Source organism: Acanthochromis polyacanthus, chromosome 10 (genome assembly GCF_021347895.1).
Source record: "Acanthochromis polyacanthus isolate Apoly-LR-REF ecotype Palm Island chromosome 10, KAUST_Apoly_ChrSc, whole genome shotgun sequence".
Taxonomy (NCBI): domain Eukaryota; kingdom Metazoa; phylum Chordata; class Actinopteri; family Pomacentridae; genus Acanthochromis; species Acanthochromis polyacanthus.
Genome location: NC_067122.1, coordinates 12,496,144 through 12,518,938, shown reverse-complemented (window position 1 = coordinate 12,518,938; position 22,795 = coordinate 12,496,144). Strand labels below are relative to the sequence as shown.

Sequence of the window (22,795 nt, the reverse complement as noted above, 5' to 3'; positions counted from 1 at the left end):
TGGTTAAATTTACAACTATTTTTACTGCTTCTCTTTCAAATTCTATCTCAGAATTTTGATTTTCAGATTTTTTAATGATTATTTCCATAACAAAGAGCAGAGTCAGGAAGGAGATGGACCAGAGGCGGCGGCCAGCAGTAATGTTGACCATGCAGGGTCTGCAGAGGTGAAAAAAAATATATACGTGGCTGAGAAAAAAATATGTATCTATGGGTTAAAATGATTTTGAGGTTAAATTCTACTGCAATTTTTACTCTTCCTAATGCTATTTTAGAATTTTTCTTACCACATTTTTTATGTTTATTGCCATAACAGAATGAGCAGAGTCAGGGAGGAGATGGATCAGAGGCCAGCAGCAGGGACAAGGATGTAGGGTCTTTACAGGTAAGGAGAGATTATAACTTCCTGAAAATAAGATATCTATTGCAGGGAGAAACCAGGCAGTACTGATCATTTCATGTTTAGTGTTTGGCACCTTTGGCTACTCGTCCAGTAGATGTTCAAGGGACATTGTTGTCAACTCAACTAGAGTTTGGCCACTAAAACTTTAGATTTTATAGTTTAAAGTTTTATACTTTATAGTTTAAAGAACTAGCCTAGTTGGTCCCCTGGTATTGTACTGTGGCTGTTAGGGATTATGTGTTTCTTTAGCCACTAAGGATGGTGCAATTAAAAGTAAGAGAATGATAAATCGCTCTGAAAAATTTGTCCCCCTCACTTCTGAGATGGTGGTTACGCCCATGCTACTAACCCATGTCTTTGGGTGACTAAAAGAAAAATATCATCTAAATTACTGTTACAGAGGAATATATTGCAGCAGGTCCTAAAGTTAATCAGCTGATTTCTTTCACTGATTTTGTAGTTTGAATTGCTATTGATGCATCTGAATCAAGTGTAGAACCTCAGGTTAACTTGGTTTAATTCTATTTTCTTTTTAAGTGAAATTATTACTGATGTAGTCCCGGTTCCAATCAATTTACTATTTTATCCTTATCTAATTTTCATAAATGTAATTTTGTATTTTAGTGATATTTCTTATTCTTTCTATTTATAGCATTTGTTCCTGGCATCTTATCTGCACTTTATAACTTTGAATTACTGATTTTTGCTTTATGAATTTTGTTTTATGATCCTTTGAAGGTGGGTGTTCAGGCAAATGAAAGAAAAAATGGACTCTTGTTGACCCAACCACTACAAATATAGGTTGGCAGGCTAACTTTCTTTCTATTATTTGTTCATTTTCATCTTACGGGCATTGCAATTGTAAGCAAGTTCACATATTGATGTTTTCATGTAACTCTAAGCATTGCAATATTTACACACTCAACTAATATGTGTTCAAAACAACAAGAACGCTTTCCAGTACAAGGACATCCATACCACAAACACAACAATTATGGCCTCAAAATTATAGTTTCAACAGAAATTCAACATTCTTACTGACAATGGGAATACTTACAACAAAGCTGTTGAATTGAGTGGTGTTATATATAATAATCCGCTTGGCCATTTGTTGTATAACCTACTCTAGAACAGCATATACCGGCAATACCTCTTTGAAAGCAGATGGATTTTTCTGATTTGATTCAGTCATTTTCAGGTAATAGCTATGGATAATTACGTTGCCATTAGAGCAAGAGAACAGGAAGATGTGCGAGAGAAAGAGCCCAATTTACTCGTAATGTTACATAACATAATGTGACTTTATGATAATGGAAAACATGACCAACATCTATCTCCCATGTGAATAATAAACCAAATTATTTATAGAAGTAAACAAAGCCTTGTCCTATTTTGCTGCTTGTTTTCCGGCACACTGCGTTTTCACATTTTAATTGTCAAGGACATCCGCTGGCTCAAAGTATAAAACATAAGACTTGCTGCATCTTGTTCGGGATGAAAAAAGAAGTGCAAACTGTACTGGATTTTTGGTAAATGATAGTATCTGTCCTTTTGGGTCCAGTTTTATTGCTCTTCCAGTGCCAGAAATACCTGCATCTCCTGTGTCATAGCAGAGGGGCTGTGTGATTGGCTTACAGGTAGTTAGGTAGTCAGTGGTGCTTGTCCTCTGTTCGTGCCCACTCTGGCTGTTTGCTGAGGCAGGAATGAGCTCCAGTTAAAGATCCTGGCACTCTCTGATGTCAGAATCACTCTTCTTTACATCTTGTTTGATGCAGCGGTGAAGTGGGCATTGCAGGAAAAAAAGGACACTCAGCTCCTGAAGGAAAATGTTTCATCAGAAAACAAAGGACTGAATCTCTTCAGCCTTTTCTCTCCCTCCACACAGTGAATGCAGATGAACGCTGTTGCATAATCTCTGAACTGTTCACTTCAAGAAAAATGAGAGCAAAAGTATTCCAAGATGAAAGAACTTTTGTTGTATTTTGTTGCATTATTGAGCCGCAAAAGTCTTCTCAGGGCAGGTCATGTTTTTCCAATAAGACTAAAGCTTCTGAAAAACACGATTCAAATCATACTTTATACACTGTTAAATCACTAGCCTAGTCCAAGAAAAGTTTTACTTTAGTAGTTTTGGCCAAGAGCCAAGACATATGCTGGCATCAACCAAACGCAATAAAATATTAGATAAAAACAACTTTCAAAAGATCCAGCATATTAAATGTGTGCGCGATTGAGTGGAATGTTATCTCTACCTCATGTTAACATCATAACATCTACTGCTTATTTGTCTTTTTTACCTATTTGACAGTCCAAATGGAAATGTTTCCAACAGAAGAACAATAAGACCAAAAATGCTTGTGTGAGACATAATTTGAAAGGCAACATCTTTTAGTTTCTGAAAATGTTTCTATGGCAAGGAGCAAAAACACAACATAAACTACATCAGTTCAAGCTTGGCTCAAACAAGATATTTTTTCTTCTCACCTAGAATAAATAACATCTTTAGAACAAAACATAAGACTAGATTTATACTGGATGTATGCGCCACGTACCCTTAAAATCTTGTCAGCAACACCGTGATGAAAATACAGACCTCTTGGCCTGATCTTATGTGACTTTTATGTTCGTGGTGTCACTGTTGTCTTCAGTTCTTTCAAAAATACACAAATTACCACATTGTGCCAGTAGCCTTTACTCATTTGTCACAAACACACTAAAGCATTTGACGATTGTTATTATAAAGAGGGTCTTAGCACGATACACATTGAAATAGCTTCAGTCAAATGCAATCAAACTGCCCTTGTATACAGCTGTTAGAATAGAAGGTGATTGGCTACGATCTTGAAAAACTGAAGTGCAGAAACCTAATAGCTGGTTCTCCTCCCAGCTGAAGACACATGACACTGACCTTCAAACCTGCAACTGCTTGTTGTCCTGGGATAAAAACTATATGTGAAATGATGGAGACACTAGCAAAAATACACAAAACCAAGAACACAGAAAGTATAGGGGAAATAGTTATCAAGTGGAGAAAAATTTTGTTTGTATTTAGAGTCAGTGAGCAATGGACTTCACAGCATTTACAATTTGAAATAATTCCTATTATAAAAACCCTTTTGCTTGTTTTGATTCCTGGACCTTTACGAGCTAAAGGAATATAAATAGTCCAGGAATGGACACAAAGTCGGGGTTTATGACTGTTTCAGGGTTAGGGAATTGCTGCTTTATTTTTTTCTCAGTGTTATCTCCCATGCTGGTTTAAATCTGAATTATTCATACTTTGTTTATGAATGAATTGGAGAATCTCTTCGATCTAACGATGTTTAGCAACCCCTTTGGGACATTATATGTACCAAACCTAATCAGCCAGTCCTGTCTACTTGCAGGGTGTCGCTTTTCGTATCATTAATTTTCTTTACAATCGGTTCAGTGTTCAAACGCGTAAGGCTGAATTACTCAGTAACAACAGCTTGGCTTTGTGTGTTGTGGACTTGGTTGTAGGTGTCCTTAAAGCTGCAGTGCGTTGGAAGAAGTGGATGGAGAAAGAGGAGAGGACTTAACAGATCTGCACATTCTAGGGGAGATTTAAGTGTACATCTATTTGGTGGAACAAACTTTTATATATTTACCTTTTTTCATCCTAAACATGTTACCCGGAATCTGATAGATGTTAGCGGTTAAACCCCTCAGTTTTTCCAGAAATACAATCATCGCTAACAGTATAAGTGTTCAGACAGTCATAGAGAAATCAAACAAACTTCATGATCATCCAACATTATTTGGAAGCAAAGGAAAATGTTACGACGATCACCCTAACTGTCAGATTTTACAGAAAAACTTCCTTCTTCTACTTTAATGTCTCCTTCTACAGTGACTATATATTTTGTTACTTATTACATGTTTTTGGTTGACTCAGTTATGCTTTAAGGGTTGGGGTCAGACTTCACATGAAAGAATTCAAATCGAGGTACCAGTACCAGGACTCTAACCATTTTCTGGGCAGTGAGTAAACAATCTGATGTACAAAAAGCTGACAAATGATTACGTGTCTTTAGAAGTTACTGTAACATGTTTGGCAGTTATTATTTAAAATTTTTTACAGTCTCTGTTGCATCACAAAGGAGGTTTTGTTTTTTTCATCTTTCCATGCCTCTCTCCCTCCTTGTTATATACTAAATCATATTAAAATGTATTTGAACAATTGAAAGATAAACAGAGATCACACCTGAAGCAAAACATTCATGTTTCTCCCAGATTTCATCAGTTACTTTGAGGAGTACAAAGTTTCCAAACCAACTGGAAATTATGCCCCAAACTGCCAAGATAACTCGCAAACTGCGATAAATCAGAAGCTATTCTTCAAGTTCTTATTGTCATAGAGAGAACTAAGTCTTACCTTCAGCCAAGCTTTCCATTGTTTTGCTTAAAGATTACTAATGAATGCCCACTCTCAGGTCAGATCATTACAAGACTCACCACCGATATCCCAGCTGGGCGCTCACGAGTTTTCTTCTGTCTGTGCTCTAATGACAAGCAACGGTGGAGGATTTTCTCTCTGCAGGCCCCATCAGAGAGCCGAGAGCAGATGGTTTGGCTTTGAGCTTTTAGGAAGTTTCAGCTACACACGGTTTCAATGAGTGACAGCAGCATCAAAGCTGTCATTGAACTCTGCCTTTAATCTTAAGTCACAATATACAAGAGGCTCTCAACAATTTTGGGAGTCGGAGAAAAGCCACTGAGTGCGGCCTCGCTTGTTTTTCAGTCAGGCAAGAGGAAGACGAAGAGGAAGAATGCAAGCTGATTTTCTTGAATGTTCTGTTTTGACTTAATGACATGCTTGAGGTGATAGAAATTCAAAGCGCTGGAGGTTTGTGACCAGGTATGTCTTTGCATTTTGGCAGGTTAATTAACATGTTTGTCGACCTATTTGTGCATCCTCAGGGATCATTTCAGCATTCCTGCACGGCCACCTGTTTGGAGCCAGCATTGAGTACATCTGTTCCTACCTGCCATGTTTGGACACCAAGGTAACAGGCACACACTCACACACACACACACACACACACACACACACACACACACACACACACACACACACACACACACACACACACAACCTGGACACAATGACATAGATTAAATTTCCCTGCAGGACTGACATATGGACCTGCTGTACGCCAGGGTCCTGCTGTGCCATTTTAGACTCCTGGCACACAAACAAGCCTGAATTGCAGGCGAAAGCCATCAGTTACTGTGCGTTTTCTTTTTTTCAGCCTTGATTTATCTAAGCAAACTCAAGTCTGCATGCCACCTGTATACCTGTACTTACCACGGCTGGAAGAGAACAAATTGCTTTTCTTTGTCTGTCAAAGCCAGCCCTTTGCAAACTCTCCTTTTAAAGGTGCTGTATAAATAAAGTTATTATTGTGATCATAGCTGAAAGAAGTGTACTTACATTTAAATTCAATCCTCAGACATTCAGAAACACTGTCCTGGTAGTTTCTGAAGAAAATAGAGCACAGTTGTCTGGTGCCTTTTTTTTATTTCTTCTGTTTTCACAATTGATTTCCACCTCACAGTTAATAGTTTTTATTTTGACTCATTTTTTCTCCCTTTTTAAGGCGAGGTTCAGACACAAATCGTTCTTTATTATTTAATTACATGGTTAACTGTGCTGTTTGTCTGAACACAGATAGGTGTACAAGGAGTATAAATGGGAGAGGGAAATCAATTCATGTAGAAAATAAAGCAAAGTTTCTAATAACTTCCAGTATAAGTTACACCCTTCTGTTTCCCTCATGTTCTGTTGCAGCTCTACTACAGATGTGAATATATGATGTCGCTTTCTGTTACACCTAGTGATTGCACAACACATTGCGAGCTGCCTGATTAAACCACATTATCTTATGTGCTCAGCTGAGCAAATCCACAGTTGTTGTGGGAGGAGTATGGCAGGTTTATTCCACACGGTTGTATCTACTGATGCAGGATGAAGCACTACTGACCTTCCCTGTGGTAAATGTCTTGTTTGTCTCAACCTTTCAGACCTCAGCCGAGCCTAGTGAGAACTTCAAAGGTCCGCTGTGTCGGATTTAGTGGCATCTAGCCAACTAATTACCCCTTACCTCAGCCTTTCTTTGCAAATGTGTTGGAGAACCTACAGTGGCTGCTGTAACAGTAAAAGGCCATCACTAGGTGTTTGGTTTGTCCGTTGTGGAGGACTGCTGGTGCTACATGGCACAGTGGAAGAGGATGCAGTAACAAATGGCAACAAAAGCACAATGATTCTTATTTTAAGAACATTCCACAACAGTAGATATATAATTACGAATCTTACGTTTCAATTCTGCCAGTAGATCTCCCTAAATCCTACACTCTGGACCTTGTAGCACGCAGTAAAGTAATCATTTACTGAAAATCAAATAAAATGTGTACATAACTTTGTAATAATTTTTCATTGCATTAACATCTTTACCAATTTTGTAATACTTTTCAGGTTTCTCGTTTCATATTCCAAAACTGGTAAAGTAATACTTTTGACATATGTTATAATATTATGTTTATTTTCATTCCAGAGTTCTACATTTTTTGCTGAAACTCACTGACAAGCAGCACAATCCTTGGCTTACTGAATGGATGATGACTACCTCCATGAGAGACCACTACCTAAAGATCCTGAATTCCAGGTCAGAGAAGCTTTTGAACAGCACTAGATACCTCAGGTAACTGATCCCTAAAGCTTCTTCTTACCTCTCTGTACCATGGATTTCCAGCAAAGCACCATGAGAAAATTACAGTCCAACAAAACAACTTCCAGTAGCACTTCTTTTAAAGGAGGAATAGAGAAGCATTCATGACTCCTAACATAACCAGTCATAAAGACATGTTTCACCTGGTTATGAAGGGTTGTTATGTTGCTTTGTCAGTATTTTATCACATCCATGGTTTTTCGATTGGGTGTAGTAAAAAAAAAAAACATGACATTTTCATTAAATTACAAAGTTATTGAGTGTTTTAATATACAACAAGTTATTGATAAGTATATTCATGCTTGGTTTAGTCTGTTAGTCAGCCTGATTTCTCTAAACAACACGTTTGAGCTGATTCCTGGTTTCTAACTGAACTGAGCTTTGTCATCATCATCATCATCATCATCCCCTGTAGAGTGACTGCGCTTTCAGTTTGTCTCCTGACTTAGGCTCCTTATTTACACTACAGACATGAGAGTAATTTTGATTTTCTTGTCTAAATCTGTAGTGTGTTTTCCTTTAAATGTGTGCCCTTTTGGGGTATGTTTGGCATGCTTTCTATATGACTGTGTGCTTGTCCGAGTTTCTGTTAAAGTCTGTGTGCAGCTGTGTGTCGGTGTATCCGTTGTTTCAACACTGACTCTGCACGTCAAGCAGCCCACAGAGTTTTGTCAATACCACTGGCTGGACTCCCCAACAACAGGCCCAATCCTCTCAGCTTATCTGCTGCCTCCACACGCACAAACACACACAAACACAGCTCTATTGTCTGTATTGATACACCAGCTCTATCTCCATGATGAACCTTAATGCACCCTGACATCTGCACCAGGCTTGAACAACCTAGTTATTAATGCAAGACACTATGGGTTGTCTGCAGCAGCTCGTTGCAGCAGTGGATTTCTGTTTCTACTGTCGCTTTAGCCGTTCTGGTTCTCCTCATCCCACCCACTGTATATCTTGTAATGTGGCTCATATTGTTTTGATGCTTGCTCCCTTCACCAGATTTAAGTGAAGGTGTGAGAACTGAGTGTGAACATGAATAGCAGAGGTGTGAATAATGGAGGTGTGGGTATGTGTGAGATTGTTTGTGCTAATTTCGTTGTGAAGATAGTTTTTGTCGCGCTGGTTGTGTTTCGTGCTGTGGCAGGCAGCCATTAGGGGGCACACATGTGGCACCCCACCAGCTCGAAAGCTTGATTCAGAACAAGGAAACTCCACAAATTTAAATTTTACAATTTTAAATGAGCACCTGAGTTTCTGAATAGCATTAATATTTCTGGAAATGAAGTTAAACTGTCTGAAATACGTCTCGTGTTTTGTGGTTGTTACAAACTTGAATATGTAAAGAAAAAGCTGTTAAGATATGAAGACATTTACATCTGCTATTTTATCTCAAACCTCCCCACAGCTAGAAAGCCTCCCTGCTTTACAAGTTGGTGAAAATCTTACTCAGCTGCTACTTTCTAAATGAGTTATTGAAGTCATCTAGCTGAAACAATCAGAAGTCCATCGAGTTTTTTACTTTCTACAGCTGCTTCTGATAACTTTGGATAACTGCAAAGATGAGAGTATTTTGTGTTCTGTTGTCCATATACACACTACTTTTACAGTAGCTTCTTCTTGACTCTACCTCCATCTAACACAAGGACAGTGTTAAGTGCTATGAGATGACATATGTTGTGAACTGAACTGAAGTTTTATTTGCTGGTTAGACACTAGAAATTTCACAACATTAAGACTGTCACTGTTTGAATTTCTCATGCTATTAAAAATTGTACGTCATTGTAGGAGAAGCAGATGCACTCGATTCCATATAGAATTTCCAAAATAAAGTCTACCTCTCACTGTAATACAGCAGCCTTGTAGGGCATGCTTATACATTACCACGGGATGAAACACTGCCAGGCAGTTCAATTCAGCAGATAACATAACAATAGAAAAAAATGCTACACTGTAGGGTGTTGCCTCTTTTTTTTTTTTTTTTTTGCACTATTTCATTCTACATTCTACACTAACTTCTACACAGTGGCAGTACCTTTCAATTATTCATCAGAGAACCAGTATATGACAGTCAAACCTAGGCAGTATTTTATTATGTTTATGAGAAAACAGAAAAGCACAGCTGCTGGATAGTGTGTCTGCGTCTTCAATTCGGTCTACTGCACCACACATCGACAGCATTGTGTGAACAGAAGTCCTCCATTGCTTTACCCTCATCCAGATGAATAATTATCAGCTGCCAATGGTTCAGTGTAAGTGTCTGCAGATTAACCCCAGCAAGGTCTTCTTTCTTTGCTGCCCTGCAAATTCAGACAGGAGCTGACTGGTGTTGGACCCAGTCTGGGGAACAAGTGGAGCTTCTGTGACGTCCAGGAGCACGTAGACTCTGCTGGTGACACTTCTGGGTCGCAGAAACAATGACAGGCGGATAATGCAACACAGGTACAGGGAGAAAACACACAATTAATGGAGAAACTGGGTTCTACCTGTTCAGACAAGAGCACTGATTATTCACCACAGTTCTCAGATTAGAAAGAGCTGTTTCATATAGCTGGCAAGCATATAATTTACTTTTTTTTTTAATGGCAAATTAATTTGCAGCGTCTCTGTGGTGAATAAGAGGTGAATATATATATCTCTGTGGTGACAGTCGCATCATCTCTCTCTCTTTTTTTTAACTCATTGGAGTCAAATCGTTTCAGAGAAGCAATGCGATTGGCTGTATTTTTGTGCTCGATTTTGTACAGCTGGCTCTGTGCAGTGGTAGACCTGGATGAAAGGAGGTCACAGGAAGGTCATCAGGATCTGCTTTTATCCTGGATATTCTCTGGCTTCCTTTATGCCCTTTTCTTGATTTTGAACATCTAAAACCTCAAATCTGTTCCTATTTTATGTGTGAACAAGTACACAGGAAGGATACGGATGTGTGAATTTAGTTCTTTCAGTATTTAGTGCCACATATTTCAGTTCTTAAATGAGCAATGAACAGCAGGATTAAGACTCAAACTGTGAAGACAGATGTGTGTTCAAGTTAGTCATGTATTTTTCCTATTCCTCAATAATCAAGAGAATAATGCATGTTCCTGGCCATCAGAAAATATTCACACACTGCCTCCAGGTTCTGGTTCATTTTTGCAAAGATGAAATTATTTTCTTTGCACAGCTGAATTCTAAAAGACTAATTATAAATTACAATAAGCTGTCTTGTTCTGCTGTATTTTTTTTTAACCCTGTATCCATAGACATTACACTGTTTTATTGTTGCACAGATTGAGCTTCTTTTTGTTGGTCATTGTGCTCAAACACTGAATTACTTGCATGTCTATTAAAGCCATTCATTCCAGACAATTAATACATCTTTAAAAAAAAAACATTATGAGTTCATTGATGCATTCATGGTGAAGTAACACTTGACAGCAAAGTGCATTAAAAATTAGTCAGGTGGTTTGTTGTCTGACAAAAGGGGCTTTGCTGGAAGTAAAATGAACCAAAATGACATGAATAGCATCTGAAGGTTGTGACTTTTGGAAAAGCTGCTCATGCTTCATATCTGTTTAATCTTAACTTCATTATTCCAGTTTCTTTTACGGAACGATATAAATCTAGCTCATTCTTTATATACTGGTGGGTTCACATTTGTTATCAGCCAAGCCTGATCTTCATCCATCCAGAAGGCAAAGCTCTACTGCCATCTATTGGAAGAATTTAACATTCAGAGGTTTACAAGCATTGTGCTGATGTGAAACAGTGTGTGAGAGAGTGGACCCAAGCCTTTTTACCTACGGCGTTGATGCCTGTGTGCATATTAAGCGTTTTGCTTTGTGAGTTTTATATCAAAGCAGTGTGGTATAATGAAGCATCAGTTCCTTCAAAGGGCTTTATTTGCTTCACAATAGTTTGATTTAACCCCAACATTACACACAAGTTACCTTTTATAATAACAGTAAATAGCATACAGGCTATGTGTCTCCTTATAATGAAAATAGCAGATTTTCACATCTAAACAGCTAGAACATGTATTGTGCAGCGTGTTCGCTAAAATGTCACTAATGTGAGATGACATGTCCCTCAGTACTGAGAAATACATTTTCACACTGAATTTTCTACTGTTGTAAAATTACTCACGCTGAAGTTGCCACATCCTGAATTAACTTATGAACGTCAGGCTTTAAACTTGAGCAGTTCTCTTTAAAACATCACAATGTTGAAATGAAATGAAAGGATAAACAGCTTTTAAAATATTACAAAAGAAGTCTCTGATATCAGCTGGTGCACCTGTCCAGCTCAAAACAGACTTGTCTGCAAGCAAAAACCTACATTACAATAAAGTTACATACAATAAAGATGTTGGAATGTTACATATTAAAGTCTACTACATTTATGGTGAATTTGTATTGAAAAATCAAAGCAAATGAGGCTGTTAATGTTGATCCAGTCACCAGCAAGTGCTTGAACTGAAATCTTGCAGTCCAAATGCGTTTCTTTCAGCTATTTACAGAATCGTTAAGTTCTGAGTCCACCAGGTGGAAGTGAATCTTTTCATACAGTTGCTCTGTTGTTCTACATGTGCTGGGCGTCCATGATGTCCAGATATTTTGCGTCGATCATTCTAGGAAGCATGCTGGTCCTGAGGTGGAACACATGATAGAGACACGTGTGTTATTTACATGGAAACAGCATTTTTAAGAGACTTTTTTAAACAAAAAGATCTAAAAATCATTTCTGAAAAGTTTGAACTTCAACCGTGTAAAAGATGTATTGTGACATATAGATGTAATGTATTGGCTTATATTGTCTATTTTACTTTAAATGGAACCATCAAATAGAAAATGAGAATAATATTGTATTGAAGGAGACCTGAAACTAGCTGCTGAGACCATAAACACATTAGGGAAATATTTACTGAAGTAATAAAACAAGTGAGATGTTGGATCATTTTCTAATAGACTTCTACAGCCAGGAGTCACCCCCTCCTGGCTGTAGTAATAAACACAGGTTTAAGGTACTTCTGCTAAGGCTTCACTTCCATGGCTACGTCCATCTTTTACAGCCTTCTGAACAAAACTGTGCAAACGTAGCTTCAAAACATTTATTTATGATGTAAGTGCAATGCAATACTATTGTGAAAAAAACTCTACAACATCTATTTATGTAAATCATTACAATAATTCTACAGCAATTTAATGTTTCACGACCACAGATTAGGGAAACTGCAAGAGGCTGATTTCTATTTGTAAAATTCAGTGCAATAGAATCACACATATCCTCAGGCTAAAGTACGCAAAAACAGCAGGTCTACATTTTCAGTTTAATGCAAAGTGATAGCGCCTCTCTGTAGACCCTTCCTGACAGATAAACGGCGATGCCTTTCAAACCCAATGCAGGCTCCCTATTAAAACTTGCTCCAAACTTTAGACATTTAGAAAGCTCCCTACAGAACTACAGATCACAGCTTCTCAGAGTAGCAGCAGTTGTGACTTATAAACTGATTTTCATGTGTAAAAATCCGTTTTATGCCTCTTGAAAAACAACACAGGTTCAGTCATACACTGAAATATGTTTTCATGTCAGGTTTGTGGGTTTCTGTGGTCCCAGTCTGCCCCCTGTTGGCCTGGGTTATCTCACCTGATAGGGACCAGCAGGATCATGAGAAGAGGGAAGACCATCTTCATGTAGGGCAGCGGATACATGCCGAACGCACACAAAATGATCAGTTGGATCATCTGCAGCGCCGTGAAGTAGTGGACCTTCCTCTGAGGCACACGGCGGATGTAATGGGTGGGAGGATAGGAGGTCTAGACAGAGAAGTATGTTACGGTTATAAAGCTGTTTTGAGTGAGATTATTTGTTAGTGAGGTTAAGTGGGGTTACTCATATTCATATTTTAATTTGATCAAAATAAAAACAGATTGGCTATAATACCCCGTGCTTCCCTGAAGGCAAGATTTCTGTGTAAAAACACATCTGTTGTTGCAGCATAAATTACCATTTTTAAAGAATCAGTGTGCCAACTTCCCCTGTAAGCTTCCTATTTCCTGAGATTAAATTTAGATTTATATTTTCCAGCAGAGTATTTCTACCACCGTGATAACACCTAAAATCTTGTTTCCACCAAATTGTTTTTACTACAAGATTTCACTATTATTTCACAAAACTATGCCGTTTTTCCACAAGCTCAACATATCTCATTAAAGCAAGAAGTTGTTTTTGTCATGATGGAGAATCATGTTATCATGTGAAAGTTTCTGGTTACAACACAACAACATGTCATTATTACTAGAAAAGTTTGTTTTGCTAGTTTCTTGTAGAAATTACACAATTTGGGGGTTTTAACAAGAAACTGTTCATGGTAGCAGCAAAGACAGTAATAGATTTCACACATTGTTTTCAAACTCTGGTATTCATTTTAGACTGCTGCTATGTGAAATGTAATCAATAAACAGGAAGGAAACAAAGAGACAGCCAGATTGAAACAGGTTTACTGACAATTAGCAAACAGGCCAACTAATCAAACCACAGTCTCCTTATGTCCCTTCAGCTCACCTGTTCCTTTAGCAGCAGGGCCATGCGGTCCACCATCTGATTCCCATCAAGTGAAGTGGCAGCAATGTAGAGAAAGAGGCCGTAGAGGACGGGCTTGGGGATCCACTGCAGAGGAATTGGCAGCATGAACGCAGACAGACCGATCAGGATGTTGGCCACCAATGAGGTCAGACGAGTCTCTTTCACACTGATGATGCTATTAGGCCAAACGAGAGAAAGTTCTTTAAGAAACCCAGTGACCATGTAGCATCTGTTCAGAGAAGACTAGAGAGCATCTCTTTATCCTAATTAACAGAAATCTTCTTTACACTTGAACTTGTTTTACAGCTCTTATGCAGGCGGTTTTCTCATGACGAGATCCTTGCTTGTGTTGTATCTACTCTCAGATGTACGTTGCTTTGGATAAAAGCATCTGCTAAATAAGACTGTAGAACTGTAGCTTCCTTTTGGCTCATAAATGACTAAAGTAAGAAAATATTGGGCAATTCAATGAAACAGTTGGATTTTTTTCTGGATTTTCATAAGAAATGAGCAAAAAGGAAAAACCAAATATGTGTCATAGTTTATTTATCTTGTACATAGTATCATGTAGAGATGCCTTACAGGATTTAATGACATTTATTGGATTTATTAACGTTTTTACTTAATGAAAGTAATACAACTAAATTACATATTAGATTCAATCTACCCACAGACACTTATACATACGACTGAGAAAGAATTGATGAAAATCTTGATCCAATGGTCAGATCTATGTTTTGACATTTACTGAGTTTAGTAATCGAAGTTTAATTTAAGAAGTTTATTTATTATTCGAACTACTTCACTGAATTTACTTTTTAAGACTTATGGTTTTGCTTTTTTAACTTTAACAGCAAACTAATTTAGACACATAGCAACATCAAAGTACTGTAATACTAGCCTAGCTGTGCTAGACCCAGGTCTGAAGACACAAGGGTCTAGGAACTCTCGACAGGGAGGGAGGCGGGCCAAAAGGTTGTCTATCAAATCACTCTGCAGCAATTGGGGGTAGGATGCGGTAGTTCGGTGAAGCCTTATTTATACAATCAATGGGTGAAGCTCAAGTATATTACAGACATGTTAGCAGAAAGATTATTCAGAGTCGGTGCTAATGGAGCTCAACGACTGTTGTCGTTTTTGTTGTCGACCCTGGCAGAGAATTAAATTCGTTGCCGTGGGTTGTCTAGCGCGGCGAGGCTAGTTGTTTCCGGTTGTTTGTCAGAATTGTCGTCACTTAGTTACGCCCGCCTTCTGACTCTACACTTCATGGTGATTCGTCAGCCAGTTTTAGGAGCATCCAACCTTGAGGCTTACCGAGGGTAACTAGACCCACCCTGGCAGAGAATTAAATTCGTTGCCGTGGGTTGTCTAGCGCGGCTAGGCTACTGTAATACAAAATTAGTGTTAAAATAAAGGACTACAAGGACTATACACTGAATATCTATAATTCATGGACAACTGAGGAAACCAAAAAAGGTTTGATATGTTTAAAAAACCCAGAACAAGCAGGTACATTGGGCTGGAGTTAAGCATGAACTCCCAAATTCAACTATGTTTCTTTTATTTTCATTAGAACACATTTAAATACAGGGTGAAGAATAGCTAAGTGGTTAGGATGTGTACAGTAGTAAAAAAAATATATATATATCCTGAGCAGTCGGTGCCTTTGACCCTCTGTTTGAAGGCCTTTGAACAGTGGTGTCAGTTCAGTAATGACCGGCATATCTAAATAGTTATTCACTGTTGTCGCACTGCAAGAAGGTCCGACTTGATCTTACTTGCCGGCAGAGGCCTTTTTGTGTGGAATTTGCATGTTCTTCCTGTGCCTGCGTGGGTTTTCCCAGAGTGTCGTGGCATGGTTGATTAATTATGGTTTCTAAATATGTCCATATGTGTGAGTGTGAGTGTCAATGGTCGTCTGTCTCCTTGTGTTAGCCCTGTGACGGACCGGCTGTACTCCGCCTCTCACCCAGTGTCAGCTGAAACAGGCTCCAGCCTCCCACAATCCTCTACAGGATAAAGCAGGGACAGCTCATCTTAATATTTTTACAATTATTTCAGCAGCAGAATGATCCCAAGCTTCACATTCTTTAATAAAGTCTCTTCACTCAATAACTATTTAGCAGTTTGAGCAGTATTTGAACTGGCACCACTGTTACAGGGCCTCCAATCATCCAGAGGGTTCAAAGGATTTAGACAAGCTGCTGTTTTCAGTCAGTCACATGCTGGATATCGTTCAGAGCACTGACTGGGCTTTTTTTTTTTGTCCTTGTTTTAACTTTACTCACGTTGTGTAGAGGTGTCCGTTCTCTACGTGCTGTTCTACTTTGGCGAGCTGACGGGCGTGCAGAGAGGAATGTGGGAAGGCAGCGTGCATCCATGGCAACCCCAGACAGGACATGAGGATGTTGATGAACCCAGTCAGCACTAAGTCCCAGTGGAACGTTGTGCCTTTTAGCAACCTGGCACGGACATACACACACACAGCCTTCAGTGGTTTGTCAATGAAGTGGTCTTATTCATGAGCTACTACAGCTGAGCATGAAGACACAATACAACTACTTTGTACAGTTTGTGCAATGAACAGGACATACTGTGACCAAATCTGCTACAACATAAGCTTTGTTTGGGATAAAATGGGGATCTTACTTGTGTTCTGGTACGTGTGTGAGTGAGATGACGATGTTCTGGTCGATAAAGATGAGCAAGGCAAGGAGAAAACCGAGCCCAACTGCACTCAGTGCATTCATTCCTGACAGCTTTTCAAAAGGAGGGTACCTGAAGATCGGACCATCATGGACACTGAATACAGGAACTGATAGGAGCAAAAGATTTATAGGAAAAACATTACACTATTTGCAAAATACAAAAAAAAAAAACATACAACGAGAAATGAAACACAAATGTCTAAATGGCAACCTTTCTAGTTAGCTTTGTTTTACACCGCCTTTGGCACATCTCAAAACCCACACTGGGTTAAAGGTTCACTGCAAGCAAATATTTTCCTTTTTCCCATCAAATGAAGGGTTTCTGAACAGGTATTATGGGTTGTGACTTAAAGTCTCAAGGGTGCTCTTCTATCAGTTCTTTCATTTGAGAGATCTGTACTCACGCTGTATGTCAAGGAAAAGGTAGGAGCCAATGAAGGAGAATATCACCACAGAGATAGGCAAAGCACAGTCAGACACTACCTCTCTGATTTTGTCATTCAGATACGGGCTGTGGAGAAAAGAAGGAATCCATATTTCAACACTTTGCAACTCTGATGTAATAAATTCTACATGTACTTTTACAGCAGTATTTACTGTAGTTACTGTTTTAAATAATTCATGCCAAGTCCTGAAAGTTTGCCACTGAAGGGAAAGAACAATGACGTCCCAGGAGTCAGATATGGAAATCCATGATGGCAGAGTCACATTTATCTACCTCATGTATTACAGTATAGCTGAAGGCTTCTGCCTGACTCCTGGGATGTGACTTTTTTCCTCCTACATCATTCAGTCTCTTATACAAGACCTATATGCAGCTGCTGAAGCAGAGGTGGAAAATAACTATTTACCTTTATTGAAATACTGTACTGAAGCCAAATCATCAAATGCTACTTAGATACAACATCATATGTAAACTCAGTAGTGGAAGAGGTCTATCAGTTCTGTAAGAAACTAAAAATAACAATATCACAATGAGAAATACTCCTGCATTCAAAACCTTAGAACAAGAAGTTATCAGCAGATTTTACCTCAAGTAAAATAGCAGGCGTAGATAATTAGATCGGTTAGATAAGTTGGTCTCTGTCAGGCTTGTCTTGTTTAATACTGATTAGATAGTATTATTGATACTGCAATGTATAAGCAGAATTGTAATGAAGCTGAATGAGTGAAAGCCACTTTTTGGTATTTTACATACCGTTAGATGGTTTAATATACTGAATGTGCTATTATATGAGCTCAGTTTTAGACTTTTAAATCTTTAAATCTGCTTGCTCATAGAGAATCCAAAGGCACCTTTGGATTTTTGAGTCACTATATAAAATGCTGTAAGATGACATATGTTGCGAATTGGCACAATATAAATAAAATTTTATTGAATTTAATTGAATATGCATATGAATTACACCTGCCATGTTTGACTTGGTTGAGTAAAGATGATTTATTTGACTTGCTACAAACAGCTGTAATGCTTTTTACATGTTAATATGTAAGAAGCAAAACTTCATTCAGCATAATGAATGCAATGGTGTACCATTACATTACATTAAGGCATGAGGGGATTATTTGCATGGAAAAACACTTCTAAATATACAGCAATGGTGCATACTTTTTAAGGTGTTTAATTGACACCTGAATAAGGATTCTGATATCTATTTTTTTCCTTTCACTTCCCTGAGAGCAGCTGTGGTAGTATCACAATGTTCTCTATCTGCTTGTTTCATCTTTTTATTAATGTGATGCTTTTTACACTGACTAAAATGGTCAAGACTTGACATTTTTATGGCTCCCTTACTATGTCAAATCAACTATATTCTAAATGCTTTATGCAACATTTTATTCACATTTACCCTGATGTATTTCCTATGTTTGGAAACTTGCGTAAAAGAAACAGAGCTATGCCTCTTCTTGCTGTGTATATTTTGTTAGAATGAAATAAATCCGATCAAATGGTTCAGACCTCCTAAACATGAACCAGTGAGTGAGCATATTTTACCTCCTCTTGATGAGGTAGAGGGTGTAGCCCAGCCACAGAGTGCCCAACATGAGCAGCAGACAGAGGATGGGCATTTCTCTTGTGCATTTCACCAAAGACTCAGGCAGGAAGACTGACGCATGCCCTTCAGCCTGTCCCGACAGCGACACAGTCTCATTATGATGCTCGGGCATGTTTTGTGTCTGGTTGTTTGCCATCTCTAGAATCTCATTAATCTGCTGAAGCACCACCGTGCTGTTTGTGGTCGCCAGTATGGGCCCCTGGTAGTAGTGCTGAAAAACTAGAAAGGATAGGACAAAGGAAGGAAGAAGGGCATGACACTGAGGATAAACTTGAAGACTAAACATGACTGTTTTGTCTTTTAAACACCGACACATTTAAGGAAACCTTCTTGTCAAGACTTGGAAAAAAAATACCCCAAGGTCCATTTTGTATCTCACCAACGCACCAACTTGTATACATAATTCCCATTTACTTTGTCATTCTTGGTATATTCTCAATCATTCAAGTGCATTCAAGCATTGATGAATTTCGTGCAATTTGGCATAAGGCCATATGCTCATCTGTGTATTTCCTGACTTGTGATAAACTCTTAATGAAAGGATGAAACAGAATCATTGTGGGAGGCTACATTATGTGAACACCATGTCTGTTTCACACAGCACACAGACAGGCTTGTTTGATTTTATGCTTGCTTTTCCTCTAAGGCCTCCATTATGGTTCTGTGTATTTGCTGGGCTGCATCACTTATAACAGAAGCATTCACTACATGTATAATGCAGTCTGACCTTGTCTGGACTCACTTTTGACAGTGCCTTTCACCGCGTCCCCGACAAATGCTATGGAGATGAACAATGCAATGACTTCTTCTGTTGAACTGGAAGATAAGGGAAATAAAAGCAGCATGGCGTGATCATTCATGTTTTATCAAAGCGGTGTTTTTTGTTCGCACACAGACTTAACAGTCCATTCAAGGCTAAATAATGACCAAGATAGGTACATTAAACAATATTAAGGATTAAGGCTGAAAACAGGAAGTCATAACAGATGTGGCTTTTCTTATCAGTGATTTCACCTCAATGCATCCACAACGAACACAATTCAGGGTTTCGTTACATATATTACAAGCATGGGTGTTCTGTCTGATGTATGTAGTAGGCAGCAAATGATGTGCAAGAGTCTTGTCGTGCATTCACCGTTTGAAGAGTTTCATCAGCAGGCTGACATTGAATAAGCCTCCGAGGATGAGGAACAAACTGTTCCATAAACCAATGCAGGCGTAGAAAGCATCAAAGTCGAGGTCGTAGTCATCACAGATACCCCTGATAACTATAAATTATACATACACATTATACAAGGCACACACACAGGTACAACCTCATACATATTTGTCTGTTTTCACTGCGGCTTCACTACTCAACTGCTCGGAAACACATATTGTTTAATGAGCTGTTTGGGAAAATATTCTACTTTTAGTGTGTAAATTCTCATTCCGCTTTGCTGTAAATTGTCAGTGCCCATTTGATGTTTAGCATGTTGTGTACACTGAGGTTCATCAGGAGTTTCGTGCTGTAAACAGCTGCCTGTAGTGACTGGAGATGGTGATGAAAAGAGCAGGAAGACTGAACTACATGGTAAATATGATGTAAAACGAATAACCTGATTTGAAGCTTCTCAGACCTACAGAGTTTGTTCATTATGTCTCTGTGGTTTGGCCTTTTCAAGTGACAGCTATGACCTTACATTCAAACCAAAGGTGACAAAAAGAGACCTGTCAGGCTGTCCTCGTGTGGGTGTTAGATGTCACCTAATTAGATGCACCGTGCTTGAATTAGGGGTTGAATGGTCTGAATTGACAGATCAAAGTCAAAACATCGATCTAGGTTATCATTTTAAAGGTACAACTTTATCTTGAAATTCCTAATTTCCTGCACACATTCTTCCTAAACATCCAAACAGTGCCAGTAGATATCAGAAACCACCGGAAACAAAAAAGACTGTGAGGGTAATATACACTTCCCTCTCTGGAATCAGTAGTATAGACATGCTTTGGATTATGGGAAAAGAAAAATTCTCAGGAAACATGACAAGCCTGGTCCTTTAAAATACATCTAGAATTGCTTCTCTTGCTAACTTGAAGATGTCAAATGTGGCCTGTTCTTCAGCTTCGACTGGCTTTTTGTTGCACATTTCATTTGCAAAGACGTGAATCCAACAATTTTTGTTAGCCACGAATCTGGAGATGAAATACGCAACCCCATCAAGACAACACTTTCATGAAATGGCAGTTCCAAAGCTCAATATGTCTAAATCACTGAGCACACAGATAGAACATTGTACGATAATGAAGCATGGTTTATGTTCACAACTGAGAGGTCATCAAGAACTCAATAAGTTGTCTGATAAAAAACATGTGCAATCAATATCAGTATCAATAGCGATTTTCTAAATGAAATCGTGACACATTTTGTGATATCATCAAATATATCATTGTCAGGAAATAGCGCTGCATTTACTGCATGATATTTACTCATCTGTGTGCATTGGGCAACTGATATACTTTAATATAACCGCTATATACAACATATTTTGGTTGATAAAGTATAAATCAATTTTAAAAAATGTGGCTTCTGTTTCTTTTTTATTTAATTAATAGTACACACCGCTTATGAAGATTGCCAGCGGTGCAGTGGTCAGTGGAATGACAAGTGGTGAACCAGCAAACATTGAGTAGATCACTCCTCCAATGCTCTGGCCAACAATAGTCTTCTGGACATCTGTGGACAAACGAAAATTGTTGATAAAAGTTTGTTGACACAAGTCTGCATGACACAGTTTAAAAAAAAATCTCTAGCACATTTAACGTATTTAAACGACTTGGAAGTTTTTCCCTCATGGGCATTATAATTTGGTATTTTAACAAGAATTTACAAGAAAGGATTTCTACAAAGTATTGTCAATCAATTAAATTTGAATGTAAACTAAATGATTGCATCATTACCTAACCCCTTCAAGCCAGTATTTAGTACAGCAATTACAACAAGCCTGTGTGTAGAGGTTTCAGTCCGCTTTGCACATCTAGATACTGAAAATTTACGCCATACTTTTTTGCAAAACGGGTCAAGCTCTGTCAGGTTGCAGAGGGATTGAGAACAAAAATTTGCAAGTCCAGCTGTTTTGGGGAGTGAGAAAATCAACCCCAAATGAGAGGCGCACAGAGCGGACACGAGGCAGGCCGGCAGAAACAGGGTTTTATTTACAAAAAAAAAAAAAATAAAAAAATCACAAAAAATAACAGAAGTCAACTATGGCTGAACTCACAACCGGTGAGAAAAGGGGGAGGCAGGCGAGGGGGGAAGGTGCACGCCAGCGCCCTGCACCTGGGGGAGCGCCGCAACTGCAGCCAGGTCGACGCCGCCGCTTCTTTAGAGAGCGGGCCCGGCAGATTGGAGCAGTCGGGGGTGGGAAAGGCTCGCGCTGGTGCTCTTCTCCTGGGGAGCACGGCTGCGGTGGCCAGAGACGGCTGGGGACCACGTCCATTGTCCGGTGATTGGCGAGGAAAAAGAAGGCTGCTCCGTCGGCTCAGTCTTTCAGGGTGTCGCACTACAAGGACACCAATGAGCGGAACGATCCAGCGCTCCACAGCAGGCAGTGCTGGCCTTTATGAACAGTGATGAGCAACTGATGCAGGTCCCGCAGCTGCTACTCATTATCCAATCAGGACTGGACCAGCCACAAGTTCTCAACTGGACTGAGGTCCAGGCTTTGAATCAGCTGGTCCTGAACATTTACCTTGTTGTCTTTAAATCATTCCTGTGTAGTTTTGGCTGCATTCTTCCGGTCATTGTCTTGCTGAAATATATATTTTCTTCTAAGTCAGACTGCATTAGGTCATCCACCTGGATTTCTTTATGAATTGTAGCATTCATTTTACCCTCTAGCTTTTGAGCTTTCCAGGATCTGCTGTTGAGACACATCCCCTTTGTGGGGATGGTGTATTTGTGATGATGTGCGGTTTTTGATGTCAGTCAAACATCTTGTCTAGTCTGATGGTTTAAACGCTCAATTCTAGTCTCATCAGATTGAAAAATCTCCTTTTAGGAACTTAGAGTCTCCCAGATACTTTCTTGAAAACTTTTGTTAAATTTATTGTGAGGTGTTTTCAGCAGTGGCTTTGTCTCAGCCACTCTACCATAAAGCTTGACTTGTGAAGAACAGGCAACAGTATTTGTATGTACAGTCTGTCCACCTCAGCTCCTGAAGCTTGGAACACTTTCTGGGGAGTCATCGGGCCTCCCTCACTAGTCTTTTTATTGTAGAGTTACTCAGTTTTTGAAGATGACGTGTTCTAGGAAGACTGACACATGTGCCAT

The 22,795-nt window shown here is 39.0% G+C and overlaps 1 protein-coding gene and 1 long non-coding RNA gene across 2 annotated transcripts in view; one reads left to right on the top strand and one right to left on the bottom strand.

Annotated features, from left to right (window-relative positions):
* The first annotated feature begins 212 nt into the window (after positions 1–212).
* Positions 213–16,155, top strand: LOC127535903 (uncharacterized). Its single transcript, XR_007944785.1, has 6 exons — positions 213–384; positions 5,344–5,429; positions 6,978–7,088; positions 9,467–9,596; positions 13,693–13,863; positions 16,016–16,155. It is a non-coding gene; the product is annotated as an uncharacterized LOC127535903 (long non-coding RNA).
* Positions 11,018–22,795, bottom strand: part of LOC110964604 (solute carrier family 4 member 11-like) — a 31,648-nt gene continuing 19,870 nt past the window's right edge. The window contains exons 11-20 of the mRNA XM_051954889.1: positions 21,086–21,199; positions 19,619–19,751; positions 19,226–19,299; positions 18,423–18,702; positions 16,831–16,937; positions 16,368–16,533; positions 16,007–16,180; positions 13,698–13,893; positions 12,780–12,949; positions 11,018–11,781 (exon numbers count right to left, since the gene is read on the bottom strand). Of these exons, the coding sequence (XP_051810849.1) occupies positions 11,715–11,781; positions 12,780–12,949; positions 13,698–13,893; positions 16,007–16,180; positions 16,368–16,533; positions 16,831–16,937; positions 18,423–18,702; positions 19,226–19,299; positions 19,619–19,751; positions 21,086–21,199 (1,481 nt within the window). The 3' untranslated portion in view covers positions 11,018–11,714. The remainder of the gene's footprint in view (positions 11,782–12,779; positions 12,950–13,697; positions 13,894–16,006; positions 16,181–16,367; positions 16,534–16,830; positions 16,938–18,422; positions 18,703–19,225; positions 19,300–19,618; positions 19,752–21,085; positions 21,200–22,795) is intronic.